Source organism: Dipteris shenzhenensis, chromosome 23, assembly GCF_047967505.1.
Source record: "Dipteris shenzhenensis isolate YYH24624 ecotype China chromosome 23, Dip_SZ_1.0, whole genome shotgun sequence".
NCBI classification, from domain to species: Eukaryota; Viridiplantae; Streptophyta; class Polypodiopsida; order Gleicheniales; family Dipteridaceae; genus Dipteris; species Dipteris shenzhenensis.
In genome coordinates this window covers 1,763,153-1,775,157 of record NC_141618.1, presented here as the reverse complement: position 1 = coordinate 1,775,157, position 12,005 = coordinate 1,763,153, and the positions used below count along the sequence as shown (strand labels likewise).

At 41.1% G+C, this 12,005-nt stretch overlaps 1 protein-coding gene across 2 annotated transcripts in view; it reads left to right on the top strand.

Annotated features, from left to right (window-relative positions):
• Positions 1–12,005, top strand: part of PANK2 (pantothenate kinase 2) — a 148,617-nt gene that overhangs the window by 110,459 nt on the left and 26,153 nt on the right. For both annotated transcript variants that reach the window (XM_087394129.1, XM_087394128.1), the window contains exons 12-16: positions 4,077–4,121; positions 10,233–10,281; positions 11,089–11,171; positions 11,371–11,487; positions 11,607–11,670. In XM_087394129.1, the coding sequence (XP_087250255.1) occupies positions 4,077–4,121; positions 10,233–10,281; positions 11,089–11,171; positions 11,371–11,487; positions 11,607–11,670 (358 nt within the window). The remainder of the gene's footprint in view (positions 1–4,076; positions 4,122–10,232; positions 10,282–11,088; positions 11,172–11,370; positions 11,488–11,606; positions 11,671–12,005) is intronic.

Sequence of the window (12,005 nt, the reverse complement as noted above, 5' to 3'; positions counted from 1 at the left end):
ACCACAATACTTTTCCAGTTTACCTCTATTCATAGAGTTCCAAGTCTTGGGTCTAAACACTTTACTATGGTTTTTTTAATAAAACACACACATTGTCCAAAACTGTAATCACAATCGCATTAAGTAGATCCCAAAACCACAGCTATACGGGCATAAATTAGATACAATAAAGCCCAAAACTATAACGATGCAATATAACAAGAATATAATCAATTGAAAAAGAGAGAGATAAGGTGCTCCCAAATCCAGCGTATTATTTGCGGCCATCTTAGATTCCATCTTATAGCTTCTTGACGTTCAATCACTATGCATGCCCCTCAAAAATTCAAATGCTGGATTTGCAGGTTGAATCATGGAGGGAACATCCCAACTAAGCATACACTTATTTTGCCCCAATTAGACTATTCACACTTTGCAAATCCTGGCCAATCTGGAAAAGCCTCGTCCCCTCAGGGAGTAGTAGCATGCATTGCCCAATGAAGATGAGAAAACTCCCTTGAATTCTAATGTTAGCATTGAACCATCCTTGCCACTAAGCTTTTGCAAACTTCTAACTTCTTTGAGAATTGTAGACACTATTGTCTTTGAATTTTGGTTTCTTATCCAATATAAACCGCAACTATTGGTTGTTTGAAATCCTTGCTAGTGCGTGGGTGCATACCCTCACCACAAACGAGAGTCACACAGCGTGATCACCATTCGATCAGCCCAACGATGGGCTTTAGCGCAATGACATGGCTTAGTGATGAAAAAGAGCCCTATAACGCAAATATAATGCTAAGTCCTCCCATCTCGCTCACACTGCTTCAAAAGTCGTATGGTAGACTATCCCTGAGTGCATGCCCATCATATGCCATGATGCTATGCTATGCCACAATTGTTCGTGCAAATCTTCACTCTTTTGTACAGGTTATTGCCGCTCCCAAATCTAGAAACTTTCAACTTTTATTATAGTTTGTTGATGCTGCACTATCGTGATGACATCCAGTCCGACTATGAAATTCCAAGGCACTTTACATGTAGTATGACCCATGCGTTACCAAGAGTGATTTATTAAAAATAAATTTCCGCTTGCAACTTCCACAATAGCAACTTTACATTGCTTCCCACACAAAACATCACACCAAACTGCTATGCTAAAGTTAGTTCACTCTCTAAGAAACACACATGCGTTCGAGAAGGAATCTTGCCTAGTCAAATGCTATAGCTCGCACCACCTCTACTTCTCTGTGATACACCCGGCTTGGGTGTATTCTCTTATACATTAGCAACTTTACATTGCTTCCCACACAAAACATCACACACCAAACTGCTATGCTGAAGTTAGTTCACTCTCTAAGAAACACATATGCGTTCGAGAAGGAATCTTGCCCAGTCAAATGCCATAGCTTGCACCAACTCTACCTCTTTGATATGCTCAGCTTGGGTGTATTCTCTTACACAAAGAAACACATTCATTTCCAACGTGTAGGCTTGGCGCTCAATTTCCAGCGTGTAGGCTTGGCCCTCAATTCATAGAAAGATCCTCACTATAATTAACTACTTGCTAATGTTATAACCCTTTCTCATTCATCAATCTTAAAGACTTGGCCATTTCTAATTCCCTAGGCTTCTCTTTTCCCCTAGACTTTTACTCCTAGGAGATAGTAAATGAATTAACACACCTAAGGTGTATGGGAGCTTCCTAGTTATCCCAAACTCCGATCATCAAAGAGTTCAAGAGCCAAATCCTTGACTAATGCTTATAATTTACCAACACAATCAACTAATTACATTCATACACATTATCGTTGGTCTCGTTGAGGATCTTTTGTCCCTAATCCATGTGAGTTTATGCCACATTCTAACTAGAATGTAACAACATTGGTTTCCAAGCACGACGTGGACCTTCATGGAGATCCTATGAGAAGAGAGAAATTTCCATGTTCTTTTGGCTCTTCTAGCACAATGACTCCCAGACACCAGGAGACAGGGTGGATGCCAGCTGTCCGCAATGCTTCACAGCTGTAATGTCCATGAAGCATTGGCACACTTGCCTAGAGAGATGAGTAGAGGTAGTTGCTATATCACTGGGTGCACCACTAAGGAACCTTGTGTATCACGTGCATTTAAGGGTTATTTAAAAAACCCCTCAATTGAAAAATGAGCCCCCAATAAAAACACCCCTTTTTACTTATGAACGAAGTGATTTTTTCTCAAATTGAATCAAAAAACCCCTGCTGTTATTTTAATCTTGTTAAAATTTTGCAAAAACTTGAATTAAAATACCCTTCCTTTTGACTACACGCGATACACTAAAATGTTATGAGGTGAACCCCTCGAGAGTCAATACAATCAAGAGAAAATCTTCATACTCTTGTGGCTTTGGCTTGATACTTAACGTTGGTCAATTAAGAAGAGTGGTGATTCTACGAAAATGATTCGTGAGACAAAGTATCTTGATGATTGTTGAAAAGGAAGCTCACCCTTTTGGTTGTTCAATTTAATTTTCGCGACCAATTTGAGATGGAACCTTTTCCAACATCAGGTGCATTCTATTGGGTGCATGTATATCCCAAATCTGGTGATCCTATTAATGACAAGTAGGCGACTTAGTCCCTTCAACTTTAAAGGATAGGAGAGTTTGCATAGGTATGGTGTGCTTTTATTTATGCTTTATCCTTGACAAAACCAATCGTTGAAAACTCTAAATAGTGTATTCTCCATTAAAAAATTCACCTGTACTCACCAATCTCAGATTGATTTTAAGGCTAGGATGAAAAATAGTCATGGGCTAAAGAAGAGACGACAAGTGACAGTGAGATAGGTCACCCTTAAGTCCAATGGAGGCCCAATGCAAATTTGAAGAGAACAGTGGAGAGTAGATCCGTAATTTCTGAGACACTTAAGGTTGGAGCAATTGACAAGTGCCCGTTTGGTTGCTAAGGGTTCAAGCAAGAGAAGGGTGTTTACTTTGATGAGATCTTCTCTCTGGTTGTGAAGATGACCACACTTAGATGTGTACTTGGACTTGTGGCGTAGAGGATATGGAGCTTATGTAGATGGATGTTAAGACAGCTTTCTTGCATGGGGATCTGCATGAGGAAATTAGCATAGTACAACCCGAAGGCTTTAAAGAAAAGGGCAACGAGCATTTGGTTTGCAAGCTGAAAAAGAGTCTCTATGGCTTTAAGCAAGCGCCTAGAGAATGGTATCAGAAGTTTGATGCTTTCATTCGGTCCCAGGGTTTAAGAAGTGAGATCGATCATTGCCTCTACATTAAAAGGCTAAGGATAATAGCGTGATACTGCTTAGGGGAGGTATTGACATGTTAAAACCACACTTAACCACCTTAAGTAGCAATGTATATGTTAACACATTAAGGTAGTCAGTTATAACAGTTATAAGTGAAGGTGACGTCAAGCATATGAGACTGGTGTAATGTCGAAGACTGGTTTGAGCCATCTCTATGCATGCATAGGGTGTCTATAGAGTATGATAGACATACAAAGAAGTTAGACTTGTGATTCATGGTCTTGTATAGAAAACTGGCTGTGACTCCAATTTTGAGAACTTATGGTATGAATTGCATTTGAGCTTGGGTTGGAATGGTTGCTAGTTAACTTTGTCGCACTTATATTTCATTTATAGAAACCTACATGCTACCTCAGTTCCTTGCAGCTAGAAATCTTTCATACTAGTGTTATGGTTTCACCAACTCAATATCTTTTAGTGGGGATGTGAAGAGTTTGACCTAGAAATATCAGGCTTAAAGTGTCATGTACATGGACAGTCATTGGCGGGAGCACAGTTCACATGTTTTGTTCTCTTAGAAACACCTTTTGCCTACATAGTGGTCTAAAAAGAATCAGACTCTGAGTGCACAATTTTTTTTTTTCGTCTTAAACGTATAAACCCTTTTTTCCATGTACTTTTTTGGTTTATTAGAATTGGGACTTTTAGGCTATATCTACATATCTTGAAATGTACATCCCATTGTGCAAATTGAGAGCCTGTTCGAGTTTGGTTGATTGATGAGACAAAGTTTTCCTTAGTCAATTTATTGCTGCTGCTTTTCTTTTGTGGGTCTTCTGCAGATATGAACCGAACACTGTTGATTTGAGCCAGTATGAAGAAAGAGAGTAAGCTTCTTTACGCCTCTTTGCTTTCCTTGAATAAAATTATGTGCCATCAAATCGTTGTGACATTCAATTTGCTTTTTTAAATCAGCAGCCATTACAATGTTTCAACGTTGGAACATGTAGTATTTGCTTATGTGTGTTTGCACACGCGCGCGTGGATTTACTCAAAAAAAAAAGTGTGTGTGATTTCACCAAAAGTGTGTGTGTGGTTTCACAAAAAAAACAGAAGTTGTGTGTGTGTGATCCCCCCTTGTTATGTATCACTGATACATGAGTGAGTATTGATACCCCCTGCTCCCATTAATTGGAAATCTCTCTTATTGATACCCTTGTAAACAAAAGAGATACTTCATCTATTTGCCCCAAAGGGACACTCCTTTCACCATGATAACAATTCACCTAAAAACTTCTCGAATGTTCTATGTGCCTCCGAAAAGATACCTTTAAGTACATCAAGTTTGACAAACAGTTGCAATGACAAGCTACTGACCTGTTTGGGCATGTTTTTCTGTTAACTTCCATGAATCAACATTACCTCAGCACATCCCATTAACGAGATTCATTACAATCATGCAGTCACTACTTATATGTTCACACACTTTTTTTGTTAGTGAAATCTTATATTTCTGTGTGGGAAACCTCAAAAGAGGTAAAAACCCACCAATATAAGTACAAGGAATTTTTTTTTACAAGTAAAGCCTCAGAGCCAAAGTCATGAGGCAGCCAAGTAAAAAGTTACATATCAAGTTGGAGGAGGATCAAACACAACATCTTCCAGCTTCAATTATTGCTCTGTAAAAACTGATGCAGTGATGAAACCACACCATCAATAAAAACAAGCTGTTTTTTGCCCTTGTGATCCTTCTTAATATAGGCTGGTACGCGAAATTTTTGAATTACTGGGTCAAAAACTTGTTGTAACATAGGATGAAAAGATTCTAGTAAAAAAGGCACTTCTGCATCCCGAATAGAAGAAGACTCTGGCACAGGCATCAAAGGCAAAGTGGCTAAATCAACATCTGTATCCTTCGACGAAGGAGCTGCATCTGATAAAGCAAGACTCAGCATTTCAGCTTCACTTTGAGGATCAATCTGAGAAAGAGCAGGAGCAGCATCCCGTATAATCCCCTTTGTAAGGGGCACATCCATATCCTGAGGGGAAGGAGGCTAAAGATGCTCAATAGGAGTCGGATCCTAAACTTCTTCAGCAAGAGAAAGAGTGGCCTGTGATTTTTCTACCTTCCTCCAGTAATGCTTCGGAGTAGTAAAAGAAGGCTTATCTAGCAAAGCCTTAGCATAAACCGGAGGAGAAGGAAGAGTAAACTTCACTGCTGAAGGAGCAGCAGGAGTGGTCATGGAAGTAGAAGGGCAGGCACGTGCAAAATGACCAACCTGACGACACCGATAACAGGATGTAGGAAAAGAAGCAAAATGTAGCCTGATGCGCATTGGATCAGCAAAGCCCAAATCAAGATCCAGAGTAGATGGCACAGATTGCATCATATCCCATAAGATACCGAGTCGAACATCACGGGTAGCCTGCAAAAACTCCGGTCCCGGAACATGGAGAGGCCTTCCCAGAAGCGCTGCAAGAGTTGGCAGATGTTGAAGAAGAGGCACAGGCAGCGCTTTGAGGGTAATTCAAACTGGGCAGTGGGTCAGAAGAGAGGTAGACAGATCAAATAGGGGATCGCAGGGCATCACATAAGCAAAAAACCCCACTCAAGGAAGACTAGCACGATTGATAAGGCGAGCGCTCTATCACATCAGTCAAAGAGCAGTGGGCGCGCACACACACTTTTTTTTTTTTTTGGGTGAAATCATTGATTGATTATATTATATGAGTATAACCTCAAAGAAAGGTTCTATAATTACATCAACTGAAAATTTCAGTATATGCCAAAAAGACCTCATGATCTATGCAGCGGGTCTGCAAGCAATCAAAGAAAGATTGCTGCAGAGAACGCCTAAAAAATCCAAACAGAGAGAAAGTAGGATCACCAAAGACTTTACAATTCCTATATGTCCATAAAGTCCATAGTGCCCAGTAGCGAACCCAAACGAAGAAAAGATGAAACTCCGGTCTGGAAACCCAAATAGCCAGAAGAACTTCCCAAACGGAACAGATGGGAATCTCGGTCGCAGGTGCTGTCGAAGCAGATCAAAAGACTCACGAGAGCACGGACAATGCCAAAACACATGAGGCACAGTCTCCGAGGAAGCAGAACATCTATGGAAAAGTGCAGGAGCAATGTGTCGATGAGCTAAGAGCTGTCCAGATGGAAACACTCCCAAAAGAACTCGTCAAAAGAAAACCTGTTGGCGAAGCAGTACTTTATAGGCCCAAAGTTGCTGTAATCTTCTCCTCCACCACTTGGCTGGGCGATGCATTGGCCAAACAGAATCACCTCTCTCTGAAACCCAAGGTTGAGGCAAAAGGATTTTATACAATGCAGGTACAGTAATCTGAGATAGCCTCAAAGAACGAGAAGAGGACCTTGGAGAAGTCAAAGTCCAATCTTCCAGTCGGTCTTGGAGTTCCAAAGGAGGAATCGGAACAAAGGGCGAAAGCATAGAAGTAATTTATTGCCACAAAGGACGATAATGAGAGCCCAATCCATATGGAGTGGCTGCTAGAGAAAAGAGGAGCACAGTACCAGCATCATCTATAACATCAGCAACCGAGGTGATGCCTTTAAACGAGACAAAGTAGGAACGTCGAGGTTCCTGTAAAGCCAAGGGAGGCTGAAAGACTTTCGACCAGTGAATGCTTTCAGCTCTCAAAGAATTCCCAAGCAAAGATTGCCGTCCATTCCGTTCCAGATGAGAAAGAACCTGCATCCAGTCAAGAAGTAAGCGGGAGACAAAAGGGCATCCAGGCAAAGTGCCATTAGTGCAGCCAAAAAGAAATCCCAGTGATCGAGTTGCCAATGACCAAACGCAGAAATACTGATATGAGTGACCAGAGTCCTAATCATAAGAGCCCAAGGCTGATCACCTTGCAGAAATTGCAGCAACGTTTTCCCCAGAATATGCACATGAATATCCGTGATGTTCAATCCACCATGCATCTTGGGAGAACAAATGTGATGCATCGAAAGCAACTTGAGACTTTTTTTGCCATGTTTGGATCGCCAGAAGAGTTCCATAAAGACAGACATGAAAGATGTAAGATCTGCCTTAGTGAACATGATCAATGGCAAGTAAAATTGAATATATGCCACAAGGATGGACTGCACTATTCGAAGACGAACGTGCAAAGGCCAGGTTGCCAGTTTCCAATACTCAAGCTTTTTCCGAAGCTTAGCCAAAACCCAATCAGTTTGTTGTCGGCGAGTGAGTTCCCACCCCAAAGGGTAACCATTAGACATATTTCATTACCAGTGAATGTGGAGTATTTTACATGTACTTACCTGGAAGATATTAATATTTCGGTACACTTGAAATAAAAAGTTTAAATTTATTTAGATTCTAGTCTCTATATTACTTTTTTATGGTCAAAGCTCACACTCTAATTTAAATTTTGTCTAGATTTCTGTAACTACCAGCTAGTAGCACCTTAGAGTCTAGAGTGCTTTCAAAATCAGTCGGCATTATAGGTATTGTATAGTTTCAGCATATGCAGGGTATAAAAACTGCATTTGTAAGACACCAAAAATACAAACTGAAAATTTGAACCTCCCCTTGTCCTTTTAGAGCGTTTCACATTTCTTTAAGCTATGGACTGAGCAGTGGAGGGGTGCACTCGAGGCATTCCTTGTAGTCCCCCATAACCAAGATGTGCTGGTCGTCATCACTATCAGCAGGTTTGATGAGTTTTGGCTGCCACACAGCAAGCTAATCTGAACATGTCTGTTGGATCAGTCGTGTGGTGTGAATGTGTGCATAGCTAAGCTGAAGGATGAAAGAGAGCTCAGTGGGCTGCAAACACTAAATGTGAGATACTGCTAAGGATAGATGCAAGGTAGGGAGGAATGCTAATAGGGAAGAGAGGGCAAGCGGAAAAGAGAAGGGAGTGAGGTGGAAAGAAGAGAACAATATCGGAAATTTGTATGGGTGAGAGGAAATCAAGGAAGGAGAAAATATCATGGTAGAAAAAGGGGAGAGTGGTCAATTACATACACATTTCTGCAAATGTATTTCAGCCATGGAGTGAATACCTTCATTCCTTGTGGACCTTATCCTTTGGAGATACATTCACAATTTTAACCTTCAACAGAGTGGCAATTTTTATTTCACAAGCAAGATCTGGACCTCGAAGTTAAATACTTGAAACTGTTTTCTTGAATCTAGGTCTGCCACCCAATGTCACTTCAAACGTGATTTGGCAAGTGTCTCCTGTTCTCCTTCAAAAAACTCAGCAACTTTGGTGCTCCGAAATCAGGAAGGGAGTGAACAAGATTAGATCATGGTAGGTGAACGGAGAGAGGGAGAAAGAAACTCGCACCACACTACGGCTCACTTGTGAGCTTCCTAAGGATGGAAGTCTCCTATGGGTAAGGCTTGGAAATTCTGGCAATGGAAAGTCAAAAGTGTTCTCTCATTCATTGGGGCATTGTGCTATCTTGCTGTCAGTCGCATGACACCACCATGCTCATACTTGGGCTATTTGCCCTTATCTTGGAGGGCTGTGCTAAATACCTAGCCAATCTGGTTGACCTTCGAGCCCATCTGCTGGCTTCTGTTGGCCAATCTACTGGAGTTCCTATGCCTGAGATTGAGCAATGTAGTGAAGCATAGTGGATAGACTACCTATAAACTGAACTCGCACTCTTGCAGAGTGGTTGAGGTAGGGTGGGGCGTGCATATTTGTATAACTAGCGAGTGCTCCTGCAGTGGTAGGCAATGGCTCAGACCAAGATGCCTCCATTCATCCTCAATGATAGGCATAAGAGCACCAGCATCTGGTTTTGCCTCTGTTTCGGAGCCAGGGTGTCTCACTGAAGGCAGACGAATGCCAAACATCGGCAGGAGGATGTATTGACCAGTTTCCAAACTCAAGGACACAGCTGTCCCACGAGTAGCTTGGTATTCGTGTGAGAACTCAAGCCCCAAATTACTAGAAAGGGAGCTTACTATATGGCCAAAAAAAAAATCTCAATGATGAAGCTTGTGACAAAGCATAGTGACAATTGGGCTGCGTTCTTACAAGGGCCAAGTGTAGATGCCACTAACTCCTCTAAGTGCCCTAATTTTTTCAAGGTTTCATATCTGTACCCCATCTGCCCTCACTGCCTTTTTGTTTCAATTTGCATACTATCCATCGCTTGAAGAGCGATTCTCGTTTAAGCAATCGGTCTTCCACTAGGTTCAGTGAAGGGCCAACATTTCCTTCAATTCTTGCCGTATTCTCTCTAGAAATTTCTGTACTACACGCTCTCTCAACATTCAAGTCCTCCCTGGTACCAGCCTTTATGCTTGGTAGCTTCCATTGACATATTGGGAAGTATGCCCGTTTGTGCAACATAACAAGAACCTTACACTATTAGCAGTCTTAACTGAACAATTAATGCCTTCCTGGTCTGGGCCTCTCCTGATTTCCAAAGTCTAGTTTCTGAAGATCTGCATAGGACACCAACAGTGCAATTGACTCTTTTGATTTATATATATATGTTTTGACCAAATAATTGCTCAGAAAGGTAAGCTGGTCAAATGTGCATTTTCAGCTGTTACGTTGGTATTATAGACATTGTTTGAGTTTCAAGCTTCAGTAACCATTTTACATGGGTTTTTGATATGACGTTTAATAGCTGCATGTTGCTGAATGTGTAAGATACTAGAATCTCCTGAGCACATTGAGCAAAAGTTTGAAAAAGAAAGGAATTCTTGGCAGGAAAGCTTTGTACATAGAGCTTTTCTTTCTGCCAACCAAACAGCGCACTGATATGTCCTGTTGATGATTTTAAATTGTGCATGTGGTCAATATTCCATGTGTGGCAGTTACTTGTAATCCAAATTGGAGGTTAACATTATATGCGCTCTAATTTACCGTTAGAATGATATAGCTGGCATACACACTGAATACTTAGCATCAGTAATGGCAGACTTAACATACAAACGTGCATAAGGTCCTTGTGATTCATCTCCTTTTAACTGTGTTGCATTTTGCAGGTACTGGTTCAGTATTCTATCTGACCATCTGCCAACATTAGTTGATACTGTGAGTTGATTCCATCACTTTGTCTAATGAGCCTTGCATGAAATGGCTTTGTGAAATTGCTGGTTTCCTCCAGTCTTCATTCAATGCATATCTTTGATGTATGACACATTTTCGGTAGCAAGTGGTGTAGTGATATATGCCTGGGGCCCTAATTCTTAGCTTGTATGGACTACTGCAGATATTTTCCACCTCTTCATCTGGCATACTATTCTGGCCATCCTTACCCCAGACTACAAGATTGCCCTTCATGTCATCCCTGTGCCTCTAGGTCATAGTGGTCTCTAATATCAATAGTCTGCATGGCTGCCCAAGCCGCCTCAGCCTGTATGTCCTATTGGGGTCTAATAAGCAGAGTAGAATGCAGCCTGTTTGTTTGAGTCTTTCTTTCATCACCACGTGCTTGTTTCCTCCCAGTGTCTCAAAGATGATATTTTAATTTTCGTTTGCATCCCGTGCATAATTTGCTATTTCATATTTCTTGCAGTGTGAATTGCTTATTGCAATTTATCATAATATGCAAGCTGTTCAACTGCGTTGAACTGTCATTGACCTATAGGCAGGCATTGACCTATAGGCAGGCATTAGTTGAAGCATCACCGATGCATCATGGCAAGTAAATGGTCATAAATTTGTACCAAGTTTCTATGCTTTTGATGCCCCATTAGCGGAGGTTAGAGCTTTGTGCGTGAGTAATGAGTAAAGGGTAAATTGGTCCAAACGAATTCAATATGTCATTTTCCTGTGAGACCAGTTTAAGGTCAAGATGCCATCAGTATTGTGAGCACTAAATCTTATCTGTTTTGGAAGGCTGTTGCGAGTGAGGGTGCTACTGATGATGCCAAGCGTAGAGGAGATGCTTTTGCACAGGCGTTCCGTGCCCACCTTGCAAGGTAATCCTGAGATATCAATGGGCATATTCTTGAAATACTTGTACTACACATCTATGTATGCATGCACATTCTGGATGCTTGAGTGAGTGTCCATTGTAGCCCATTGGAAATGACTCATTGTGATTACCTGCTTGCTGAGTGTTGAGGTAATTGAAAAGATGAGCTTTTTCATGTCTACGTGCTTTTGTGTATTGTGAAGATTGCGGGAAGAACCGGCTGCTTATGGAAACCTTGGCCTTGCTAATCTTTTGGAATTGAGAGAAGAGTGCTTACGAGAGTTCCACTTTATGGATGCATATCGAGCAATAAAGCAGAGGTCATATGCACACTGATTATGGAATATTTGATTGGTGGTCATGTCCATGGTTAGGGCTATAATACTGACAATTAGTGGAAAATGTTACAACTGACTCATGCCATATATTTTTAAATCAGGGAGAATGAAGCTTCGTTGGCAGTCCTACCTGATCTCTTGATGGAACTTGATGCAATGGAGGAGGTATCCTTTGTTTATATTTTGGGAGGGTGGGTGTTCATGGCAAATGGACAGAAAGAAAAATAAAGAAAGAAGGAACTACGTAAAATGGTCTATTAGACAAAGTTGAATACAGTGTGTGAATTGCCATATAGGAGAGCCTTTCTACTTATTTAAAACACTAAATAACAACGAAGTACAAGATATAAACTAGATCTGAAGTGTCGTGCAATGTGCACTATAGACCCTGCTGGTTGAGGTTTGTCATCTTGAGTTAACCCAATGAAGATAGATGTAGTCGAGTGGTCTCCCTCTAGATGCATATTGAAGACCAAGGAATGAAGAGCTGCCAGACTAAT